The sequence below is a fragment of the Phoca vitulina genome, unplaced genomic scaffold, assembly GCF_004348235.1.
Source record: "Phoca vitulina isolate PV1807 unplaced genomic scaffold, GSC_HSeal_1.0 scaffold54, whole genome shotgun sequence".
In the NCBI taxonomy this organism is placed as follows: domain Eukaryota; kingdom Metazoa; phylum Chordata; class Mammalia; order Carnivora; family Phocidae; genus Phoca; species Phoca vitulina.
In genome coordinates, this window is record NW_022589757.1 from 4,980,985 (window position 1) to 5,007,906 (window position 26,922).

General features: G+C 38.5%; 1 protein-coding gene across 1 annotated transcript in view; it reads right to left on the bottom strand.

Moving 5' to 3' along the window:
* Positions 1–712: 712 nt before the first annotated feature.
* Positions 713–26,922, bottom strand: part of EXO1 (exonuclease 1) — a 35,315-nt gene continuing 9,105 nt past the window's right edge. Inside the window, exons 6-14 of the mRNA XM_032389350.1 lie at positions 26,348–26,560; positions 24,886–25,073; positions 23,876–23,972; positions 18,545–18,770; positions 14,464–14,710; positions 9,657–10,227; positions 6,954–7,055; positions 4,215–4,408; positions 713–922 (exon numbers count right to left, since the gene is read on the bottom strand). Of these exons, the coding sequence (XP_032245241.1) occupies positions 781–922; positions 4,215–4,408; positions 6,954–7,055; positions 9,657–10,227; positions 14,464–14,710; positions 18,545–18,770; positions 23,876–23,972; positions 24,886–25,073; positions 26,348–26,560 (1,980 nt within the window). The 3' untranslated portion in view covers positions 713–780. The remainder of the gene's footprint in view (positions 923–4,214; positions 4,409–6,953; positions 7,056–9,656; positions 10,228–14,463; positions 14,711–18,544; positions 18,771–23,875; positions 23,973–24,885; positions 25,074–26,347; positions 26,561–26,922) is intronic.

Consider the following 26,922-nt stretch of genomic DNA (forward strand, 5'->3'; position numbering starts at 1 on the left):
CTCTCATCCCTCCCTCCCAATATTCACTGGCATGGTTGGTTCTCTTTCCAGGTACCTGCCTATGTCTTTGCAGAGTGTACACATCACAGACCCTGACGCTTTAGGATCTTGCATCACACCTAAGACCCTAGTTAAGGGATTTTCAGTCCACGCTTTAAAAACGACATAGTAGGAAAAACAGGCTATTTTGAAGTTTAAGAATATTAACAATAGAAGTAGTTCTTTCCACTGGAGGCTGAAAGCAGTTTTCCTTCACTGTCAATCCATAACCCAAGCAAACCTTCAGAGATAACAGAGCACTGTCCCATGCGGGCGGTGATCTTTGACCCTTCCAGCTACCCCTCCCATGCCAGCAACTTTATTTTCAATTCAACCCTGAAAGAGACAGGAAAGGCAGGGGGTAAAATTTAAAGCTTGAGAAATACAGTGATTCCCTCCAGGATAAAAATGATTACAGAATTGTGGCTTTTCATTTACCATCCTTATACTTGACAACATGACAGAAATCTTTAGAGTAGGCTTTTATCAATTCCAGGGGACTTGCCCCAAACCATCAAAACTTCCAAAAACTGTCTAAAATGATTTCTCTACTTAGCTTCTTATGAAAATATAAAAAGCTGAACAAAAGAAATAATTACATAGTTAATATACAAAATGTACGCTATTTAAAAAATGGCATATGTCTATGAATAAATCTTTCAGTCTGGTAATTGATGCATTCCCAAACAGCACTTCAAATTGATATTCTCTTGCAGGCAATAGCCTCCCAGCTGTCTGCATTTATTGGAATATTGCTCTCTGAACACGCAGGCATTCAGATTTGTTAAATATATCCTCTTCTGCTTCTGGAGTTAGTTGGATGTTATCTTTGACTGGCGACAGGGGATCTGGCTTCTTACAAGAAGGCAGCTTTTCAGAATCTCTGCAAAATATAATAAAATGAATTGGTGTTTTTAGGGTACTAATTATAGAGAATAATCTACCTAGACCAAAGAGAGGTATATAAAGAGGATAAGACCTTTCAATTTGTCCTAATTTAATATATGACACATTCAGGTCTCCTCTGAGTATCGCAATAAAATTTGAGTTTTGCTTCTTAGCTCCCCTTTCTGCTTCCTAAATCACCTTTCAAGGCAGGTGCAAGGCCACTACTGAATGTGTACTAGCTAAGGCAGAATGAGTCCAATAAAGAAACTTCAGTTCCTTTCTCCTTAGCACCCTTCTCGAGTCTGGCTAAGCACCAACTTAAGTGATGCCTGAGTCAGGTTTAAGCCCTTTTACTCCTCCCTCCCCCCAACTTATTTTTTGGCTGGAAGGGAGCTCCAGGTCTATAAAAATTCATCCTATTATGAAGATAACACAGGTAATTCTATCTCCTGTCAACAAAGTAGTCTTATTTTCTAAAAGGCATTTATTATTATTTTTTTTTCCTGAAAGGCATTTAGGAATATTTTTGTACCCTCAATTTCTCTTCAGTGGCAGTTCTCAAAGTATGGCTCACAGGCCCCTAAAAATTTCCAAGAGCCTTTTAGGGGGTTTACAAGATTAAAACTATTTCATAATATTTAGACTTTATCTGCTTTCCACTGTGCTGACATTTGTACTGATGATCCAAAAGCAAAGCTGAATCAAAGCGACTGGCAACTCAGCACAAATCAGGACACTAGCCCCAAACTGCACAAGAAATACTAGCAGCACTTGTATTCTCCAGCAACATGTACTTGCAGTTAAAAGAAAAGAGAAAAGTTAGTCTCACTTAAGAATGTTTTGGGGAAGTAGTAAAAATCATTAATTTTAATTAAATCTCAACCCTCTCAACTTCTTAGTACTATATGACAAAATGGGAAATACAACATGAGGCATTTCTGTTGGTAGTGAAGTATGATGGTTATCTCAAGTGAAAAAGCATGTGCCACACCATGGTTATTCAAATTTAGTTATCTGGCAAAGGGCTTCTCTAAAATGAACAAAGAGGGCACCTGGGTGGCTCAGTCAGTTAACCGTCTGCCTTCAGCTCAGGTTATGATCCCAGGGTTCTGGGATCGAGTCCTGCATCGGGCTCCCCACTCGGCGGAGGTCTGCTTCTCCTTTTACCCCTACCCCCCTGCTCATGTTTTCTCTCTCTCAAATAAATAAATAAAATCTTTAAAATAAAATAAAATACAAATAAAATGAACAAAGAGAGCCGGTTGTTACCCCCAAGGAAAAACTAACAGGATTTGTTGCCAACTATAAAATTCAAGCTTTCAAGTGAAAGTCAGAATTTTGGATAACCTGTGTCTGCCACTTGACAGCTTCTCAATACTTAAAGACTTTCTGATAAAACTGTGGTTTCTTTATATTGTATAATGAAATGTGTCTACATTTGGAAGATAAACACAACTCAATAAGTCAACATTTTTTAGATGACCAATGCATGCATGAGCAAAAGATACACTCAAGGTGCGCTATGGACCAACAGACTGTAATGAAACACAGAATATGAAAAGTCAGCTGACTTGGTTTCGTATCTGATATTGTAACTAACCTTTGAGAAACCATCACTTGTTGAATGTTGGTATAATAACAAAGTAGAAAATTTACAGCTAAATAAAAAGTCTATTAAATATGTGTTTCCCAACTACAAATATGTGTGGAGCCAGATTTTCTTCCTACACTTCAACCAAGACAACCTATCAAAACAGATCAAACACAGAAGCAGATGTAAGAATCCAGCTCAGTCCTATTAAACCACAGTTAAGATTTGCAAAAATGTATAAAAAAGTCACTCTTTTCACTTTTTTTTTTGGTTTTGGAAAAGTTATTTTTTGTAACAATATACTATTGATTTTAATATGGGTTTGTCATTGTTATTTAAAAATGTCCATTTTAATTTCTAAGACAGTTAAATATTGACAGGTATAACCCCACATAAACCAAAATATTTCTGGGCCCTCAGTAATTTTTAAGTGTAAAGGGTGCCTGAAGGCAGATATTTGAGAACTGCTGCTATATGGTTTAATCCTAGACTTCACACAATGCAAAATAAAAATAATTGTGTCCAGCACTTGCTATTTACAAAGTGTTTCTGCTCATATCATCTCATCTGATTGTGACATTTCTATTAAGTAAGGTTTAATCCCACCACGCATGTAACTTTCCCTTCCTCTATTTTTAGCACATTTGCTTTATTGAGAAGAACAAGGGAATAAATTAATTATAAATCGTAGTACTCTGAGACTAATTTTGTAGTTTAATGGAAGGAAGTACTGTGTGGCTCAAAAAAGGTAAATATACAGAGGGTCAGCTCTTTTAAAACAGTGTTTGTTCTGGGGCGTCTGGGTGGCTCAGTCGTTAAGCGTCTGCCTTCGGCTCAGGTCATGATCCCAGGGTCCTGGGATCGAGCTCCACATCGGGCTCCCTGCTCGGCGGGAAGCCTGCTTCTCCCTCTCCCACTCCCCCTGCTTGTACTCCCTCTCTCACTGTCTCTGTCAGATAAATAAATAAAATCTTTAAAAAAAAAACAGTGTTTGGGCGCCTGAGTGGCTCAGTTGGTTAAGCCACTGCCTTCGGCTCAGGTCATGGTCCTGGAGTCCCTGGATCGAGTCCCGCATCGGGATCCCTGCTTGGCAAGGAGTCTGCTTCTCCCTCTGACCCTCCCGACCCTCCCCCCTCTCATGTGCTCTCTCTCTCAGTCTCTCTCTCTCTCAAATAAATAAATAAAATCTTTAAAAAAAATAAAAAATAAAAAAATAAAAAAAAACAGTGTTTGTCCCATACATTAGAAATCTGGCACAATCATCACATACGCTCAGTGATTTTCCCCATTTCAGATGTGATGATTTAGCGGAACAAATTGCTTTAAATCAAGGAATATGATAGAGCATTACATTCCTACCCTCATGTCTAAAACAACTTTATTTTCAATACAATCCTGAGAGACTTGGAAGGAAGGAAGCCAAGACACTTAGGCTAGAAAAAGTCACTTGCTTAACAATAGACCCCGCCAGACCAAGAACTGAAGCTTTTTAATTTGTCATCTTTTCACTAAATGAAGGTATAGACATCGAAGTTAAATATACTTAAAAAGAGTCAGCTAAAGAGAATAGACGAAAATAATTCTCTTAGGATAAGAGAAAACAAAATTGACTCCTTTGAAAACAAAGAATTGGGAAAAAGTGATAGAAATTACAAAAAAATAATTTATCCTTAGAGTAAGTAACAAGGCAACTCACTTTTTAAATCCAAAATTTTTCCAGAGCTCATTGATTTTTATCTGTAATCCTGGCCTGTTCTCAGCATTATGATGATTCCTCTTCTGGATGCTCGATGGCTTCTTGCTGAGCCCACTGACTCGGGCAGGAACTAGAGGCTTGATCCTGGTTGTAGAAAGACTGTCCACAGAACTAGATTTATACAGCCCAGGAACCTGAAGAATAAATGCCCCTTTTAATACTGTTTTGTTCAAGCAATGACCTTTAGTTAATTTCAAACTATTCTCTGCACATTAAAATAGAAAAGTAACCAATAAGCAGTGTGTAAAAATGTTTTTTTTTTCACTTAATATGTTTTGATTGGATAGTTTTCCTTTTCACATGCAAAAGTGAATTTTGTTTTGAATAGGTTCTTCAAAAGATCTCTACTGACATTTAGCTTTTTCTATCCAAGGGTTGATTTTTATCCTGTGGGAAATATGGAGCCATCAATGTCTTGTTGTTGTTCTTTAGGATAGTAAGAGTGCGGCATATAGAACAAGGCTTTCAAATTGATGAAGTTGCCAGAGGAGGTATAAAGAACGGGAACGTTCACACATGAAAGATGATATCTTGGTGGGGTGTTGGTGAGGGGGAAAGGGAGAGAGCGAAAAACAAGACAAAGAAAGAAACATTAGAATTTGGATAGGTTCAGATGTGGGGTTATTTCTCTTTACCCCCTGCAGAAGGATCGAACTGGCAGTTATAAAGAAAAAGGACCTGGGGCGCCTGGGTGGCTCAGTCGTTAAGCATCTGCCTTCGGCTTGGGTCATGATCCCAGGGTCCTGGGATCGAGCCCTGCGTCAGGCTCCCTGCTCTGTGGGAAGCCTGCTTCTCCCTCTCCCACTCCCCCTGCCTGTGTTCCCTCTCTCGCTGCGTCTCTCTCTGTCAAATAAATAAATAAAATCTTAAAAAAAAAGAAAAAGGACCCTAAGATTTTGAAATTAAATGACAAAGAGAATAATATAATCTTAGGTAGCAGATGAAAATAAAAAATGTTCTGAGAAGAACTGGTTTGAGGTATAGCAACAACAAAAAAGGTGAGTTTAATTTTGGATATTAAAGATGGATATTGGGGAGCAAGAGGGAAGGTCCATCTGGGGAGTTTTCACCAAAATAGAAGTGACATTTAAAACCCTGACAAAAACTCTGAGAGCAATAATAATAATAATAATAAGACGACGACGACGATGACTACGAAGACGACGGTTTAATGTCGACATAACTTCTTTCGGGAAAGTACTTTCTACATCTCCAGTCCTATTTGTCACTGCACATAATTTTGGCATCTTTCCAGACTTTTTACTATGATTATATAAACATATACAGTTTGCATGAGTATTTTGAGTATTTAAGCAAAAATACCACACTATACATATTGCTTCATGTTCTTCCTCTTTACTCAAAAATAATATGGACACCCTTCCAAGGCAGTGTAGGTCTGAAAAAGCCTTTTGCATGCAAAGATTTTAAAAAGAGTCTTATATTTACATATTCTACATTCAAATCTTTAATATATTTAGGATTTATATTTATATAGCATGAGACAGGGATCTTTTTTCAAATGGATATGCAGACCATTTACTGAAATTTTAAAAAAGTTTTTATGCTGTTAGAAAAATAATGTGTTCACTATGGAAAAACATGAGAAAACAAGAAAAAAAATTCACCTGTACTCCACCACCTAAGAGCTAAAACCAATTATGTATTTAATAATTCACTCCTTTATTTTTAGATAGGCTATTTGCAATTTTCCACTATTGTAACCAATGCAGGATAAGTATTCCTGTACTTAAACTCTCATTATTTCCTTAGACTCAAGTTCTAGAATGTACTTATGGGGTTGAATTACTTAAACCCATTCAAACTGCTTTTCTGAAATGGCAGAGCAATTTATACACAAGCTGTGATTATTTTCTCACTATACACTCATAAAAATGAGTACAATTAAAATTAAAAATATTTTTTGAAAATCTGAGAGGTAAGAAATTATATTTCATTATTTTAATTTGCATTATTTGACTACTAATGAGGTTACACACGTTTTTATATACTAATCAACCACTTGTACTTTTTCTTTTATACTGTTTGTATCTCTTATGCATTTTTGAGTTAGAAACGAGCATTTTCATATTAACAGGCAAGAACATTTAATAAAATACATAAAATATGCTTTAACCGGTGAGCTTTCACTATGTAGTCATGGAAATATTTATATATTTTGATTAAAAAAAAAAAAACCTGGCTTGTTGGATATTCAGTTTCTAGAAGGTCTTTTGGCAACATACATCAAAGGTTTAAATCGTATGGACCAGTAATACCAGCCCACGGAATTCATCCCTATGAAACAATCAAAAATGGTATGCAGATATTTATCCATGAGATCTTGAATGCAGTACTATCTACTACAGTAAAATATGTTTAGGGGAAATAACAAACGTAAGGGAATTAGCTAAACTCATACAATGGCATATTGCTCAGTTGTTACAAGTAATCTGTAGAAGCACATGGAAAAAAGACCTGCAAGAGAAGATAAGGGTTTCACAACTTCACCACCTACAATCAGGTATAAACATGGTCCTAATAGGATTGAAAGTAGATGTTTTTCCTGTAAATAAAAATATAGGCACTTTAATTTTTAATTTTGTTGATATTTCTCAGTTTCTGATAATAAACATACACTGCTTCTGAAATTAAAAAAAATTAAGTGTTTGTTTTTACCTTGTTTCTTGGAAGTGTGTCTTTTTTCAAAAACTGAGATAAACGTAGCTTGGATTTCAGATTACCTTGATTATCAAGTGACTTCATATTGCAGTCAGATTCCTAGATTCCCCCAGATTAAAAAAAAAATTAGATTTTGACTGTGGATTCTTTATGACAACTAACCCATATTCAACAAAACACGAAACAAGTGAAACAAGAAAATCAGTATAAATAAAAAATGTAATTTCTCAGAAAAGTATGAAACACGGAGTAGATGAAAAGAAAATGAATCGAAGTGGAAACGGTGTTTGCCAGCTTACCCCAAGTTTCACCGAAGAAACTAGCAAGATGCTTTAGCTAAAGGAAATTGTATAAAATAAAGGATCTGTTTAAATTTGAAGGCTTTCCTAACCCTTTCAGGAGCCTGTCAAAATGCTGACTCAAGTAAGACAAGTCTCCTACTGTAACGTTACTGGTTTACCCAAGCCCAGCTGAGAGTTTTCATAAATTACTAGCTACAAAAAGTTGAACCAGAATAGCCACATCTTTTAATTGGGTAACGTGTTCAACATAAAAAAAAAGGGGGGTGATCTACTTTGAAGAAGTAGAGTAATACTGTGTCAAATGCAGTTACTTTTCACAGTGACCTTGAGATCTCACCTCTGGCTATCCCATCATGTAGAGCTTTTCTATAGACAGAATAATCTGGCTTCCCACAGAAGTCACATAAAAAAGGACAATGAATGAAGATTCAGAAGACTTTACATTTCTGCATTCTTCAAGAGGATTTAAAAAAAATTTACCTTGTGATTCTTTACAGTATTATATACTTAAAAAAATAATCCCGACGTGAAAAATAACTCCATTAACTGGCTTGTAACTCACAGAAACTCCAATATTCCTCACACAGCTAACAGCTGTGGTGACTCTGGGATAAATCATTTGTTTCTTTTTCTTTCTTCTTTTTAAGTGTAGTCGACATATGTTAGTTTCAGATGTTAAATTTCTTAAAATAAAGGTCATGAGTAAGGTCCTAAGATTAATTTACCTCAAATAGGGTCAATGAACTCAATACACATAGAATCTAAGGTTGTTGCTTTTCACAGTCAACTACCAATGGAAGGCTCCACTAGAGAAATATTTTCTTCACAGAGTCATCCGGTAAAAACTAATGTTAAAAATGAAGCCCAATAGTATTGTGGCTTTCTGAAACATTTTCTGAATCAAAGAAAGATTATATAATTTTATGTCACCTGTTAGTGTTCTGATTCTTTGAGAATTAACAATTTATTTATCCTAACAGGAGTTTACTACATCTGGTGGCGAGAGATACAAAAAATGGTTATCCAGAATTCAGAAATGTGGAAAGTTCCATCAGCATGCCCAGGCCACAGCCTGTGAGCTAGGAAGGCTTCTCAGCAACACATGGCTAAAAGCTTACAAAGTGAGACAGGAAAAGGTCTGCTGGAAAAAGGAAAAAGAACATCCTGAAAGAGCTCAGCAGACCTGTATTCTCATAAATTGGTGTTTTTATGAAAGATGTTCGAGACAAAGCGGCTGTGGCGGCACCCGCATGGGGCCAAGAGCAAATGCAGTGTGAAGCACAAAATGAAAATGATGGTATTAAAATGGGGGCTTATATTAAAAGAAACAGGGGGTTCCGGACCAGTATGGATGAACTGAAGCCAAAGCAAGTGAAAGGAGAAAGAAAAGCCCAAGTCTCAAAGGCTGTCCCCACTCTTCAAAACTCAAACACCACATGGAACAGATTTTGGATTCAATATATTAACTGATTTCGGCTTTCTCCAAGTGAAAACAATTTGTTCTGACATTTTAGGTTAGCTTTTTTCTTCAGTTTGAGTCCAGTACAATTCATGTTTCCTTTGGGAACTTGAATAAAATATTTTCCTTTTGATAAATATAAGCTATTCTGATTTATTACTCCTCAATGTTCGGGATTATCAAGATTCTGTCAAATAGTACCGTGGCTATAATTGTTCTTACAACTTGGTAATTGGAGTTGGTGAAGATAAAATGAAGTATGTTATACTGTTAAGTCTGAGGTGACTCAGATGTAAAGGAAGCTCTCGTGCATTTTAAAATAGAACCGTCACTGGCGCTTATGAGCAGTACTTATTTGAAGTTTTGATTTAGATCAGACTAAAAGATATTTTATAAATAAGGAAAAAAATGGTTAGGATGCTTTTATTAACTTAAAACAGAGTAACAAAGTCACAAGTACTACTATTTTGTTTTGTTAGAAGGGGAAGTGTAGCAAGAATAAGAGGAGTAAATGAAAACATATTTTTAAGTACTAAAGCTTAAGATGAACACCAGCAAATTAATAAGGCCATTTCCTTATAAGGTTTCAAATGTTATCTGAATTCAAGAGTATATTAAGAAAATAAATACTCAATTTATTATAATGTATCATTCTGCTTACGTCTTAACTGCGCACAACTTGAGATACCTCTCAACAGAGCACACAGTGACTCAGGAAATACAGGGTTAGATTAAATGTGCAAGAGTTTAAAATATGAACATTCGGAGAAGTCCTTAAGATGGATAGAATGTGAACTTTCTACAAGTAAGATCTAGAATAAAAAATTAAGACCGCCAATTATTTCTAAAACTTGGGCAACATTTCCCCAATTATCTGATTAACACCCTATTTCCTCTTACACATGGATTTGAAAACAAAGGCTTCATAACGTGACTTACCTCTGAATCCGAATCCTTACTAGAAGGCTGAGAAAGTTTTGATGCATTCAAATTGTGTGGCAATAATTCTGCGCTTTCCTGAGACTGTGGAGAGGACCCCACTGGCCATAAGGGAGGCTCTTCATCACCTGACCCATCGCTCTTTAACTGAGACACATGGGACACTTCCCTCCGGCCAGGCGGGGCCGCACGGGGGTCAGCCTGTCTCTGGAACTGCTGCAATGCTGTGCGTGGAGAAGAGCTTGGCGAAGGGCTTGGAGTTCGTGAAAAGTCTCCAAGACTCCCAGACCAACTAAAACAATTTCTGAGTGTGCCCAGAGTGGGTGGTGAAATGGTCCTGGTGAACCTGCTGGTCTCAGAAGACTGAGACTCACTGTCAGTCACGGCTCCATTGCCTGCAGTCGGATCACCTGAGCTACGAGCTACGTCCAACCCAGCCAGCTTCTGGCCATCTACGCAACCTGACTCACTTAGACTGGTCTCTTTCTCCGTGACAGCGCCTTCCTCTAGGGGCTGGCTGCCTGCTTCCACCGATACACAGTCGGCAGAATCCAGAGCACTGCAAAAAAACCTGCCAGAAAAAAACAACAGAAAGAACTTATAAATATTCTAGAGTTTTCCCACAAAGGTGATTAAGATTCAGGGAGTGAAAAATGGTCTAGATTCTTCAAGAAAAATCTCATGAATACATAATTTCATAAATAAAGACAAAACAGATTTTGAAAGCTTAAATTTTGGTTATACCGACATTCACACATTTAGAAATTTATTTACATAATGAATTTGTAGATAGGATTTCCTAAAAGCAGTCCTCTCTACATACATTACTTGGAACTTGCATATTTTATCTACACCTAATCATCACATACGTCTTTCCCCCCTAACCTTTATTTAATAAACTCGCAGACAGACTAGAAGCTCCCCAAGGACAGGTGCCATCCACAGCACCTACACTGGCGGCTAACACATGGCTGACAGTCAAATATGTGAAGAGTTACAGAAATATGCAACTACTGTCTCTTATTTTGTAAAAGCAAAATAAAAGAAATTAGCCACTTACTCTTTATCTTAGCTTATTTCCTAGTAGCAAATCATCTGGGAACTTGTAGTGGTACGTACTCTACCGGCTTTTTAAATAAATACCCTATAAACTTTTATGCTATTTTAAGTATTGAGGTTATGACTTTCATATCTATCATAAGATTCTGTATTAATAAGAGGTATTACTTAGTGTAGCAGCTTTAAAAAGTCACTTATAAACACTCCAATACAAAAGAAAGATCAGTATCATTACGGAGAAGATGTACTCAGAGAATTTTGAGGTTAAAAAGGAAATTCTCAGGGACACCTGGGTGGTTCAGTCAGTTAAGCATCTGCCTTCAGCTCAGGTCATGATCCCTGGGTCCTGGGTTTGAGTCCTGCATCAGGCTCCTTGCTCAGAAGGGAGCCTGCTTCTCCCTCTGCCTGCCACTTCCCCTGCTTGAGCTCTCTCTTTCTGACAAATAAATAAAATCTTTAGAGAAAAAAAAAAAAAAAAAAGGAAATTCCCAGGGTATATGATCAGATAAATATGAAACCTAAAGAGAATTTACCTCCTTAATAAGCATTAGTTCAAATCCAAAATGATAAACAGAATATTTACTACATGCTGGAGGGTAAAAATCCCCTCTGTCCTTTATCAAATCCCCGGCTGAGGTGTGGATACAGGCCAAGAAGGAAGCAGTCCATGGAAGGAAAGGTCTACTAGGCTATTCACTAAGCACAAAACAGGAGCTCCCAGGTCTGATCACATCATTCATTTTTAAGTAAATAAGAACCCCTATGATATCCAAATAGTCTTCCAGGTAGGATTTCATGGGTAAGAGAAGTTAATAGTGACAGTGCCCAAGGTTATAAAATTAATCAGCTAGAAAGCAGAATTAAAACCCAGAACACCCTCTCAGATCCAGGCTACTTCTTCCCAATTAGCCTACAGTGTTGCTTAATTGATATTTTTATTTCTAGGTCTCAAAAGATAAACCGGAATGTTTCTAGGATAAGTATCTATGTAATAAAGAAGAGTTAAAGCAGACTTCCAAAAAAGCAGATGGGATGGAGACAATCTTTGGCATATTTAATAGCTTGTGTTGCATTACATTAATGTAGTGGGTGATATTACATTAAATATAAATCATATTACAGAGGGGGGTGATGATAAATTCTTGCATATATATTAGTGACTGGGCACTGTGTCAGATGCTTGATCTACTTCTGCTCGTCTCCAGAACAACCTCCAGTAGCTGATCATCCATATTTTATAAAGAAATAGGTTCAGGGTAATTCAGTGGTGTGTGAAAGATCCCTCAACTAATTCAATGACACAGTGAGAATTCATATCCAGGCCAATGAGACTGCTTGCTCCTTTCAACCCACCGCACTGATGAGGACTAGGAACCCCTGTGTCGATGGTACTAACTACACCACCCCGGGAAAGTTGTTTAACCTCTCAGACCTTCAGTGTCTTAACCCAAAATAGAGAAAAAAACAGCGACCCTGACTATCTCATAATTTTGCTGTGAGGAATAAGAGAGTGTATTAAACAACTTCAAAAATTAGCTAAGAAAACTGATTTAATCATATCTAGTTATCGGATGTTGCTGTACCACCCAGGTTGGAAAATCCTACATCAAGGACTTACAATTATTGTTTCACAGGAAACTGATGGAGGAAAAAAAAAATGCATTTCTCCAAGGATCTCTTAACAATTTATCAGTGACACATCTGCCTAAACTATAGAGTGGAGATGTGCAGCTGTGAACGGGTATCTCATTAAGCTTGGGTGGTGACCGAGCTGGACATCGAGGGACAGAAAAGGGAAATTTTATTCTCATCCACGTGGAAAAATGAAACGCAAGTTCCAAGGATTTCTGCAAGAGAGGAAAGCCAACTTTCTAGAATGTAGTAACCGGCATGTATCATGTCTTCTTCTCCATCATCTGCAGCCTCCTTTTTCATCATTCCACTAGTAACAACCACCTTCCACGAGAGGGACTAGTGCAGGCAGAATCAGAATGATCATTTAATCAGGATGTGACTGTTTTCCTTAGGAAGGCCCGATGGGAGAAGGGTCTGGAACGACGCCTACGGCGAGTTTCAAGGATGACCAGCGGTTGGTTCCTTCATGCCCGTCTCTCACCGTCACGGTTAGACAGACTGGCCGCGGCCTGGTGGATTAAACTTGAAGAACACATCCGTTCTAAGTCTTCCAGAGGAATGTGGGGGCTGATCGGTGTTCTCTGGGCTACTAGGTCATGCCTAGGTAACTTCTAACACTCCAACTTCCTGCCGCTCGGTGTGGTACCACCATCCAGACCATAAAGTAAGAGCTACTCACCATGTATTTACCATCCATCAGGTACCGCTTTAGGCACCTTTGTGTACAGTCATAATGTGATCCTCACAATGGCCCTGAGCTTGTCATAATTGTTGGCCCCATTTTTTAAAAAGGCAAAAGATTCATGCGATCTGAAGAGAAACCAGAGTATGGCCCCATTTTTTAAAAAGAGGAAACTGAAGCACCCAGAATTTAATCTGCCTGAGTCAAACATCTCATGAGCGAACAGGACAGGACTCAAATCCAGGTGGTCCAATCCCAGGGTCCCAATTGCTGACCCCTACATTATACCAACTCCAAAACCTCATCATCACTCAAAGGGTCTATAAAACGGCCTAACCCATCTTTCTGTTCCACTTTTGGCCTTCTAGAATCCATCCTTCACAGCACACTTGGAATGGTCTATCAAAAGCAGGAATCAAATCATACCCCTCCCCTGATTAAAACCCACCAAATAGCTCCTATCACCTCTAAAGTCTAGAAGTTCCTTAGCCTGGCTTACAAACCCTCCATGAACTGGCCTCCTGTCTATTTCTGTTCCATCAGTGTCCTTTTGCAGACTTACATTTTGGCAGGAGTAGTAACAGGAGCAGCCGACAGCAAGTAGGTGCCCCATGCTCCATGTCTCTGCCCACGGGGAAGGTAGAGGCTCCATTCTTTGTAACGGTACCTGACACCTGTCCCTTCCCTCTGACCCTTTCCAACCACCCACTCAGCAGGAGACGTTCCTTTAATGCCCCCAGGACACCTCAGGCATACTTTTGTTGTACCTGCCACACTGTACAGATTTTCTTTATGGACCTATTTTTGTAACTACACTACAAGCTTCTCAACAAATACTATGTCTCTCATTTTTGTAACCCAATGTCTACTATAGTATTAGGTTCTCAATTAATATTAGAACTCTGTATTTAAATATATTTCTAAAATTACTCTGTTGGGGCGACTGGGTGGCTCAGTTGACTGAGCATCTGACTCCTGATTTCAGCTCAGGTCATAATCTCAGGCTCCGTGCTCAGTGGGGAGTCTGCTTGGGATTCTCTCTCTCCCTCTCCCTCTGTCCTCCCCCCCTGCTCATGTTCTCTCTCTCTCTCTCAAATAAACCAATCTTAAAAAAAAAACAAACCCTACTCTGCAAAATCGTAGTTCTTAAAAAACAGTAGAAATAAGCAAGGGACCCTCCAAAACAACACAATTTTTCTAATGCAAAATATAAGTCTACAATTCTTATTTTGCTTTAGTATGAAGAGATGTTCAAGAGAACGGATGTGCGTTTACGTCGGGACTCAGGTGACACATGACGCAAACAGTACATGGACCAAGCTGGGCTCCACACTGACAACCCGGATTCAGTGTTTACGTAGGACAAGTGGAATAAGGACCGGCGGAGTGGGTGATACAACAGACACACAACACTGTGTAGATGAACTGTACCTGCTTCTGGTCCCTGGGACCACAACTGCACCGCTGTCTTCATTTTTTCTCTGTAAAAACGCCGCAAATTTATTTCTCGTCATAAGTGTTGCGCTCCCGTTTTTTCTAACAGTACTTCCATCCGCCACGTCAGGCATGAGCATTTCAGAAGAGTTCAAGGATGTAGGACCTTCACAGTTATTTCTCTTGGTCTTCTTTATAAATGAAAGGGAATACTGACTCAACAGGTCGTCTTCTGACAGCTCTTCTAAATAAAAACAAAATGGCCTGTAAATCTTTGTTCCGTGTGGAGACTCAGCCTCACTGTTACAGTCCGCATCTCACTGTCCTAAGGAGGAAGTCTTATTTCTTTAATGATGCATCACAAAAGGAGATACAAGAATGACTCAAAAGAAAAAAAATTCCCTTAGCTGTGTTTTACAATTTCACAGATTAGTTAAGTTGTAATGTCAATTATTTGTATGATTTAATGTGAAATTACCGAAACCAAAATTTCAGGATACAATCAATTCTGTAAGGCTATTTACTTCTGATACTAAAGGCTTGATTTTGAATAAAAAAAATTAAGGCAATTTACACATCAATGTACGATTTCCTATTTGATTTTTAAAATGTTCCAATAAAACCAGCAGCCACTTATACCCACCACCGATATATTACTGCCTTTGAAGTATATAGGATTGTCACGCAGTGAAGTAACCTGCGCTCTAGTTCTGATCCTCATTACCTAGCCATGGGGCCCGAGAAACTTGTGTAACCAATGTATTCTATGGCAGTAGAATAAATCATAAGATTAAATAATACAGTCAGTTGATGCCTGACATAGACAACAACATAGAGATAGCGGGCAGGTGCTTGAAATCAGTCCAACTACAACTAATTCTCAGCCTGAACAGTGAGTGCTCACTACCCTAGGAGATCAGTAAAATGGTTGGGGGTACCAAATACTAGAGACCAGAAGAGGATACCTCAAATTTAAAAATACACAGATTTTTATTTTAAAAGATTTTATTTATTTGAGAGAGAATGAGATAGAGAGAGAGAACATGAGGGGGGGGGGAGGGTCAGAGGGAGAAGCAGACTCCCTGCTGAGCAAGGAGCCCAATGCAGGACTCGATCCTGGGACTCCAGGATCATGACCTGAGCCGAAGGCAGTCGCTTAACCAACTGAGCCACCCAGGTGCCCAAATACACAGATTTTTAAGAAGCTACAGATCTGTAAATTTGATTTTGCTTATAAAAGCCTTAATTTGTTTATTAAGCAGAGAATTGTGAGCCCTTAGGGAAGAGGGAAGAAGTAAACACAAACACTGTAGGATCCTCAGCAAGGTTTCTCCAAGAAGCAGCCATGCCAAGCTAACCGCATTTTCCTACTGTGATAAGGCTATTCGACTAGCTTTTCGGGGGAATTCCATGGGTTTAGATGCTAAGCAGGACACTTCAGTGTCTCTCATATTATCCTAGTGGACAAGGCAGAGCAAAATAACTGGATATGAGTTATGTGGAATTACAGCAAATTGAAGTGCCCAGAAAGACCACAGGTGACTAGCAGTCTGAACGGTCTGGAATCTAGCGTAAGTGCTCTCGACGTCAGTACATTAAACATTACGTAAGCAAACACGTTTTATTCAAAACTTTGAGACACCGGGAGCCATACTTCTCTCATTTCCAGGTGACACAGATAATAACCATCTGTTAGTAGACAACACAAAGATTTTTCAAGAAAGGCAAAAATGGATTATAACGAACTGATTGCATCAGTAGATAATTTAATCCAGATTTAAGTTTAAAAGTATAACTGTACCTGCCTTAACAACAACTAGTTGATTTTGATTATAAACTCAGTAAGTGCCAGTAAAATGACAGGAATGTTAACAAAATCTTTCTTAGTTTGCAATAATACAAGCATAGTCTCTGGGTGAAGGCTGAAAATACACAATTCTAAACATTTATTGTGCTCTGTGGTAAGAAGACTGCACTTCAACAACCACTCACCATAATAGTCCCACAATTATTAAAACCTGTATTGTATCCAAAACACAAACTGGGTAGGTAAGCAACTTTTAGCTTGGAAAAGAAATTTAGGAGAGTCATAATGGCTGTCTCTAAATACATGAAAGGCCTGTCAACTAAAAGAGGGAAAGAAACTTACTGTTTTATTTTATGTTTGTGTGAGCCCAGGGCACAAAATCCATTGACAGGTGGCAGTTATAACAAAGCAGACCGTGACATAAAGAACTTAGAGATAATGAGTTCTCTACATAAAATGAACAGCTTATCCTCATGGGAACAGGAGGGAAGGAACGAACATGCAGTGTACTTGCTATGGACAAGGGGCTTTTATACATTACAGTACATAACATACACTAACATTTGTGAACAGGCGATATAGTTCCCATTTCAGAAGAGGAAACAAAGGTCCAGAGATATTATCAGGGAAAGATTTACACTCATAAGGAATACATTTTGACAAAACATGAATAATCTATACCTAAATTTGAAAAGCAAAAGCATGAGCTAAAAGGTTTGCAAAGGGCTTGTTTTGTTTTGTTGTTAGACTTTCATTCATTCATGTCTGAAGGAAAGAAGAGAGAAGGACCAGATTACAATTAGTCTTTCTACTTCTACACATCTTCTATGATAAAAATAAAACAGCTTTCCCTAATACTTAGTATTCCACTCTCAGCACTTCTGTTCAACATTATACTGGAGGTTCCAGAAGACAAGAAAAAGACATAAAAGGAGGAAGGGAAAAAAAAAATAAACAACAAACAAACAAACAAATAAATGGCATCCAGACTGGACAAGGAGAAGCACAACTGTTTTTATCTGCAGGTGACTTGACTGTCTCTGCAGAATCCTGTGGAGTCTATGAAAGGGACACTATGAACTAATATGCGGATTTGCGGTACAAACAGGAGATTGAAATACAAAATCAATCCTACAGTTGACCCTTGAACAACAGGAGAGTTAAGGGCTGACCCCCTCCAGAGTCAGAAATCTGTATCTAACTATTGACTCTCTAAAAACTTAACTACTAATGGCCAACTGCTGACCAAAAGACTTACTGACAACACAGACAGCCAATTAACACATACTTTGTATGCTATATGTGTCATACACCGTATTCTTGTAATAAAGTGATCTAGAGAAAAGAAAATATTAAGAAAATCATAAAGAGAAAATACATTTACTGCACTGTATTTATGAAAAAAATTCCACATATAAGAGGACCTGCGCAGTTCAAACCCTTGTTGGTTCAAGAGTCAACTGGATTTCTAGCAATGAACAATTAGAAATCAAAATTTAAAATATCATTTGTAGTAGCATCAAAAATCTGAAACACAGAGATAAATTTGACAATACATGTGTGTGTAAGACACTAAAAACCACACAGCACTGCTGAACACTAAATGAAACAAGACTTAAATAAACACATCAGAAAACCCAATCTTGGTAAGAAGTCAATTCTCCCCAAACTGATCTATGGAGTCAACTAAATTCCAATCACCATCTCAGCAGGCTTTTTTTTTTTTTTTTAAATTGACAAGTTGATTCTAAAATCTGTATGGAATTGAGAAAAATAGAGTAGCCAAAACAGCTTTGCAAAAAAAGAACAAACTTAGAGTAGACTTAGACTTATATTACTTAATTCCAAGATTTACAGAAAGCTACGATAATTAAGATGATGTTCTGGCATAAAGATAGCGAAAGAGACCCATGATACAGAATGACAGAGTCCAAAACAGACTCACACATATATGGTCAAGGTCAACTGATTGTCACCAAATGTGCCAAGGTAATTCAATGGGGAGAGGACAATATTTTAACAAATGGTGGAGCAAGTGGACTGCCATATACAAAAAAGGTGAACCTTGATCCTTACCCTCACACCATACGAAAAAATTAATCCAAAATGGATCAAAGGCCTAGATCTAAGAGCTAAAACTACTAAAGTTCTAGAAAAAAAAAAAAAAAAACAGGAGAAAATTTTAGTGACCTTGGGTTTGGCAAAGATTTCTTAAATGTGATCAACACTCACTAATATTTCACAATATATACTGCAAGCAAAAATACATACCATTTCTTGGTCTTTTCACAATGGATGACTTCCTTGGAAGATTTAACCCTTTAATACTGATCACTTGTTCAATGCCCACAGTACTCGGATTTTCCTTCAATCTTGCAGCATTTGAAACAACATCCAGCTCAAGTCTAGGGCAGTAATTCCTATGCCAAATGCTATTAACATTAGATGACTTCTGACATGTTTTGTCATTCCAACCCTGACTTCTTGATTGGGCAGGCTAAAATAGTAAAATCGAAAAGGATTACTTGAAGAAGGAAAATAGCCAAATATTTCCCTCTCTAGCAACATAAATCATAAGCAAATAATTTACTCTTTTGAGCAATTTCTGATGAAATATCTATTCTTTAATAACATTTTCTACTTTGATGGTACTACACTTTTCTATTAAATGTGTCTTGCACTCCTGGGTCTGTTTCTCTTCTAATGAAAGTCAAGTGAGTTGTTAGCTCATTTCTAAGAAATAAAAAGTGAATCTCCTTAAGATTAACAGTGCAAGAAATTAAAATATACTTGAAGAAATGTGGCCAGAACAAGTGCTTTTAAAATCTGAGTATTATTTCAAAACACAATAGCAATTAGTTTAATAATGATCTGGCAATAAGCCTCTAAATAGTCGCTTACCCTAGTTACAAAGCACCTGAGAATCAAGACCATAAAACTGTATATTTAAAGTAAGCAACCATCCCATCTCTAAAACCTGGTTGAATTTAAACCAAAACAATCTAATTTATTTTTCTTTTTTTAAAAGATTATTTATTCGAGAGTGAGAGTGAGCGCACGCATGCATGTGCGCGTAGAGGGAGAGGGAGAGGGAGAAGCCGACTCACTCACCGCTGAGCAGGGAGCCCGATGCGGGGCTCGATCCCAGGACCCTAAGATCATGACCTGAGCCAAAGGCAGACGCTTAACCCACTGAGCCACTCACACCCCCAAAACGATCTAATTTAAAACTCCAGTTTCTGTTTGACCCATACTTAGTGCCGTCTTTAGTGGACAGTATAGACAAACAGAAAGCTATTTGGGTCTACATTGAATCTTGCATAAAAGAGTTATTGCCAGTAAGGGCTGGTAAGCGATCATTCTTAATGCTAATATAACTTATTCACAATTACAACATATTTTGGATGACAATGCTCTATTAAGAGGATATCAATGATATTCTAATAGAGCAGAGAGGCAAAGATAAAAATTAACAAAGACATAAACAATGTTGGTACTTAGGGCATGAATTCCACTCGACAAAAATCCCACCTAAACTTGGAATCTAATCGAAGCCTCTCACTTAAAGGATAAAAATAAATAAAACAAGGTGACATTATTCAGGATACACCTTGAGAATTAACAAAGAAGGTTATTTGGAATAATTGAGTGAATGGTTATAAAAAACAGCTTAAGCATAATAGCTCATGGCATTAGATCCCATTGATGGTTTTACTGAAAAAAGAAACAGGCAAGTAGAAAACCATCCTGGGAAGACTAAATTTTAGATAAACAAAAAGAATTAGTTTGGTACAATTAATGGTTCCTACAGAAATTTCTCTGTAAAAGGATGGCCATCTTAGTGAGCCATAACATTCTCGTTAATGTCTGGACACATTCAACACAACCAACTATTTTAGAGTTTCTGAGACAAAGGAATAACTTAAGAATCATTCCTGATGAAATTATAATAATAGCAATAATTCAAATGTGTAAAGAAGATTGACGAGTAAACACTTTTCAATCCCCTTCCTTTGATTACTATCTCCCCAAAACAATAATCAAATTCCATCTGCAGTAAAATTAGGAGATATCTGTATGGCCCAAACCATAGTGAAGACAGAGTACAGATAGAGAAATTTTAAGAACTTAGACCAAACCCAAGTGTCTGCAGAAAAGAATCCCAAAGGGAAGTCAATTTCTCCTACACAAACGTGAGAAGAGCTCAGGGATTTAAGGCACCAGGTACCATGCAGGGCTCACATGGGGGAGGGCTAAGATGAGGATATTTGATCCCTGGGCCCTCATCTTCCACCCGACCATACAGTCAACTCACACCTACCTGCCTTCAGAACCAGAGCAACTGTTCAGTTGAAACCCAGAAGGAGTAGGCAATTCAGAAGATGGGGAAATCCATTTGTCTGAAGACAGAGGTCAAATGAAAGGCCCACCCCAACTCGCTTTCCCTAACCTGCTCTCAAAATGCAAACTGCCATGTATACATGTGCTAAGTCAAAACTGATGGATCCCTTTCTGGAAATTGGAACTGTGCAGAGAAAACAAAATCAAGCCAGCTTGTTGGCAATCAGATCACCCAAGAGTAAAGCCCAAGATTATAAGCCCCAATTGTTCACAAATCTTCTCCAGCTGCTCGGTGCCTCTCTCAAATAAGAACAAATAGACAAGAAGCTTCAGATGTTTGAAGAAAGTCTCTACCATGGAAGAGAAAAGGCCAAAACAAGTAGAAAAAAAACAATTCAGAGCAAACAGAGAATGCAGAGAATGGGAGAAAATGTGCAAGAAATTATAATTGATATTCTCAGAGAGATCCATGACAATGAATCTTTTTTTAAAAAAAGATTTTATTTATTTATTTGACAGAGAGAGAGCACAAGCAGGAGGAGTGGCAGAGGGAGAGAGAGAAGCAGACCCCCTGCTGAATGGGGAGCCCGACACAGGGCTTGATCCCAGGACCCCGGGATCATGACCTGAGCCAAAGGCAGACACTTAACTGACTGAGCCACCCAGGCACCCCTGACACAGAATCTTTAAAAAAGTACAATTAAAGAAAGCACCCTTAGAAAAGAAAATGACTATAGAAAAAAACTCAACAGAATTTTCAGCAATGACAGAAATGTTCTGTGCAGTCCAATATGGATAGCCACTAGCCACTAAGTACTTGCAAGGTGGCCAATGCAACTGAAGAACTAAAATTTAAATATTATTCAATGTGAATTAATTTAAATAGCCATATGTAGCTACTGGCTACTATACTGGATAGTACAAAGTTGGAAGACAAACATGACACAAGACAAAGACGTGAATAAGACAGAAAAAGTCGAAGACTAGGAAATCTAACATCTAATTAAGAGAAGTTCTAAAAAGAGAAAGAGGAAAGAGCAACCTGAGTGTAAGGTTTACGTGATTTGAATTGATGCACATAAGGTTCTTTCCGAATATCGTTAGGGATTTGTGCTCTTAGTAGCTTGGTTTGTTTCAGCTGACAGTAATGATTTCTTTTCAATGCTCAACTGGTCCTGGTTTCTCACTGGCCACTTTCTCCAGGCTCACCTCGTCTTCTTTCTCAAGCTCTGCTCCCTTCACGTAGTGAACACGAGGACAGTCTTGGGCCAGCCATAATTAACTACTCATTACTCCACACACGTTGTTTGCAGCCTGGCATCACTCATCTATCTCATCTTGAAAATCCCCACTGATCTTTGCAAACCCAGGACACCTCAGTTTCTCTAAAGGAGACAGAGAGAGCTTGACCTGGGATCACAGTTCCCCTATTTATTAAATGTGTGTTCTGGGCAAATTACTTAACCTCCCTCTCATTTCATCCGTAAAATGGGAATAACAGTATTGACCTCACAGGCTTGTTGAAGAGTAAATGAGTTACTATGTGTAAGGTGCTTAGAAAGCATTTAGAATGGGGGCGCCTGGGTGACTCAGTCACTTGAATGTCTGACTTGGACCCAGGTCATGATCTCAGGTCCTGGGACCGAGCCCCGTGTCAGGCTCCCTACTCAGCGGGGAGTCTGTTTGTCCCTTTGCCCCTTCCCCTCCTCATGTTCTCTCTCAAATAAATAAAATCTTCAAAAAAAAAAAAAACAGCATTTAGGATGTAGTAAATATCCAATAAATGTTTGGTATTATTATTATGAAGCATCCTTTCCTTAGGTGGAGTTAGGTACATGCCCCCCACCTTTTTCATGGAGACTAGAATACATCTCTATTACAGAAATTTCCACATTTCTATATATACAACCACATCTCCCTTCCCTAGGCAATGAGCACCAGAGGAAGAATTATATTTTATTTTTCTTTATATTCCAGAACACTAGCTAACCTATGCTTGTTTTAGTGCTTAATAAATGCTCAGTCAAGAACTGAATTAGTGAGCAAAGGTAGAAAGACCCGAATTAGACTGGAAGCTATGAGAAAGAAGAAACTGTCATTCAGAAGAACTAAAAGCAAAAGGATTAGCAGTGAAAGAGAAGCCCAAGTTTATTTCCAAGTCTTCTAGTCTGAGAATGAAAGAGATCATGTAACTGATACTCATTCCTTCAACAAATAAACGTGGTAAATATAATACAGCAGTGAAGTTCATAAAGCCCTGCCTTTATGAAAATTATATTCTGCTGGGAAGAACCACAAAGTAAACTACGGAGACATAACTTAGGCATTAGTAAGTGCTAAACAGGAGAAATGTCATTAAGGAAAACTGTTAAGGAATTCTTTTGACTGTGGATAGATTTAAGGTTATAGGAAATCATTTATGTAGAGATCCAAGAAACATTTAGAATTATGCAGCTGTTGTTAGACTAGAGATTAGGTTAAAGATGTGGGAATTTTCTGCATAAATAAGATAAAATAATCAGAACTTACTTAAGGAATAAATTTGAACAGAAAAGAGAAGAGTCTGGGAAAGGAGAGAATGGTGGGGGAGTGTGTCAGAAGGGATATACACAACTGGGAAAAAGTGAATGGGAATGGGCTCAGAGACACAGTTCAGGGGTGTTCCATTAATATTTGTGCAGTGCTTATGAGTGAGCGAGAAAACAGCATTTACTTCCAATGGTAGCGTTTCTAGGTTTGAACTTTCAACTATGCCAAATATCAGAGGCGAATGGGGTGGGACGAGAAGAAAACCATCAAATGCTTGTAGATTCAGATGAAATGTTCATGTCTAAAGGTCTGGTGATATATCATTTGGTTGCTTTTTAAGAAAATTAGCCAATATATCTGTTCTAAGATAATTTCTCTATCACTGAGTTGTTTTAAACCCATATTCTGCATAGTGCTGGGATATAGAGATGCATAGAAGATGTTTACAAAATGAAGATTTGCCTTTAGTCACAGTTCCTGGGTCACCTGGGTGGCTCAGCTGGTTAAGTGTCTGCCTTCAGCTCAGGTCAGGATCTCGGGGTCCTGGGATTGAGCCCCGCATCAGGCTCCCTGCTCAGCAGGAAGTCTGCTTCTCCCTCTCCCGCTCCCCCTGCTCATGCTCTCTCTCAAATAAATAAAATAAAAATCTTTTAGTCAGAGTTCCTGAGATGTAATTAAAATGTGCTCTCTAAAAGATGAAGTCATTAAAAAAAAAAGTCCTTAAGATGTTACCGTAGCAGTGTCTGGATTGTAGTCATCAATCTGTTCAAAAGTGTTTATATCTTTATTTCCAAGGGCTATTTGAAGAGCTATGGAATCATCAAAATACCTTGGTTGGTAAGATTAAGGAAAAATGCCTTTATTAACAACTGTACGATAACGTATTAAGATCGAAAAGTGTATTCCTTACTCTCCACACTCAGCATGACTGAAACCACAGGGGTCATTCTGGGTTCTTTCTGTCACTGTAGGAGACGATAACCACAGGGGTCATTTGCTAGGTTCTATCTGTCACTGTAGGAGACGACAACCACAGGGGTCATTTGCTAGGTTCTATCTGTCACTGTAGGAGACGACAATCACAGGGGTCATTTGCTAGGTTCTATCTGTCACTGTAGGAGACGACAACCACAGGGGTCATTTGCTAGGTTCTATCTGTCACTGTAGGAGATGACAACCACAGGGGTCATCCGCTAGGTTCTATCTGTCACTGTAGGGGCTGGCCGTTTTTGGAAGCAAAGCCCACGTCATCACTTCCTTCCCAGGGAGACGGAGAGGGAGTCCTGGCCACCGGCTACGTGACTGAGCTCTGAATCAGCCTGCGTGCATGCAGCCAGGGTCTCTGTGCAGGGCATCCTCAACGGGTGGGCTCACACATCCACAATGCCCCTCCTAGGAAGTGGAACTTGCCGACCAAGAAGTACCACCTTTGGAATGTGTACCTTAAGTGACCGACTCAGTACAGGTTTCTGTCAAGGCAACCTAAGTAATTAGCACGTTATGATAGATGAGCCGCAGGTTTATAAACAAAAAGATGCTCTGAATTTTCACTACCACAATAATTAAAATGAAATGAATTTTCACTAGCATGATAATTAAAATGATAATTAAAAGACATAGGTTTCACTATAAAAAAGAAAAAAAACAATTTGCAGGCTTTTTACTGAATGCCTCACCAAAAGTTTCACCATAAAAATATGGAACAAGTGCAAAATTCTACTATTCTGGTTCAGAAAGGATACTGCCCAGCGTAGCTTAGTGTTTCAGGATCAATGTCATCTTCGTAAGCATTCAGAGGGATGAGTTTCCTTTTGATGGGATCAAAAACTAGCTGATAAAGGAAGGTATTGTTGGCTCGAATAAATCCTTTGATGTAATCTTCTGGTACTGTTATGTTCATCTTAAGATAGTGTCCGATTTTCTTGATAACCTAATAATGAATGTAAAAATATTTACTAGTTATCTGCAAATACAGAATAGGGAGTGTATCATCACCAAGATCAACTGGTTCACATTAGAAGAGGCTGAGGACTGACAGAAAATCAATTGATTTTATCTGCACTGAAAGCCTCTACCAGCAAACACGACCATGTCATATCACTAAAAACTGTAACAGCATTTTCTTCGATTTTTCTATTATTATGAACAAGTCAGTTACACATCTAGTTTATATCCCCAGGTGTGACATTAAGACACATTCCCCGCCCTCAAAGTCCCTTTCATCCACACAGCAAAATACAAACATACAAAACCCGAGAATTAAAATGAAGGTGACCTCTAACTTCTGTTAGAGTCATGGATGATTAAAGCTGGTAGTGGTTTAAATACTCCCTACCACACTCACAGATGAACAAGGGGAGAGGCAGAGAGCAGAAGTCAGTGGCCCTGGGGTCACTGGCAGGTTAGTGCATGGCTCCCTTCCCCTCGGGCCCCCCCACTTCCCCCCAAGGGGAGTGGGGTGGGGGTGGCGAAATGAGCTTCTTCAACATATGCTGCCCCCCCCCTTTTTTTTTTAAAAGGTAAAGCTATCAGAGAAATGATCGAGCGGTGATGCAGGTGTCTGTTTTCCAGAGGACACAGGACACATGATACTATGTCAGAGGAAGTAGGTAGGAGAACCCAGCTGTCTTCTATCAAGCCATGTGAAAGAGATTTACATAAATGTGCAATCCCTGTCAGAATTTTCACGTTTTCAGAAGACACGACTATTTTTCATTAAAATATGCTACATATGCTAACATGTAATGAATTTATTACTATTAGCTTTAAATTAACCAACATTTTATCTTTGTTTGAATTTGATTCAGTAAATACCAACAGCTATAAGCCATTTAACAAAAATTATTGCCACCAAGAGCTTTAAAGAGGGTAAAGGGACCCTGAGACCAAAAAATTTGAGAGCCACCACTACAGAGAATAGGACAGAAATTGAAAGATAATACATTTTAACATTAATTCTATCTAGAACATTTTGCCCTTAAGTCTCTTTACATTAGTCTTCATTTAAAAAATTTTGCCAATTGCTTAAAGCAGGTCCATCAGTTGCCAAAAGCAAAATCCTAGTGTTTTAGTCATTTTGTCCTTTTGATGACATGATATGGGCTACTGAGAGGATAGAATATTTAAAATTCATATTCTGAAGGGTTTATCTCTGACGTAAGAAATGCTCCGGAAACCCAACCGGACTGGGCGACTCACTCTTACCTTCACGATGTCTGGATTATTGGCCAGTCTTAGCACTTTGCAGGCCTTTGCTAAGCCAATCCCACGCAGCGAGGAGAGGTAGTCGCAGCCCGAGAGAATGCACATATAGCGGAACTTCTCCTCTGTGAACACGTCCCCAAGCTGTCTGCACATGCCCAGCCGCACCTGGTCAATCTCTAGTCCATTTCCAAACTGGTCCATTTTTAAAATCACCTTCAAAAGGAAGGGAAATAGTCAATACCTATAAGGGTCATTTTAATTTTTCATTATCTAATCCACTGCAATATTTCTAAGAATTCTTTCTTGTTCTTTATCATAGCACTGAGAGAGAGGAGAGATAGGCAGGCCAGTTAATTACTATGAAATCTACAAATAAATGAAACTGAAGCATAGATGAGGATAGACCAGGTCGTGTGCCAGGACTCCCTTGTTCTGACTCTGGGAGAAAGAATGCCCTTTCTGTACCTCTTACCTCCCACTGACATCCAGGATTGTCATGGTGATCAAACAGTGATTCACACAAAAATCCTTTTTCTTATTCTTAAAGTAATACATGCTCATTGTAGAAAATTTGG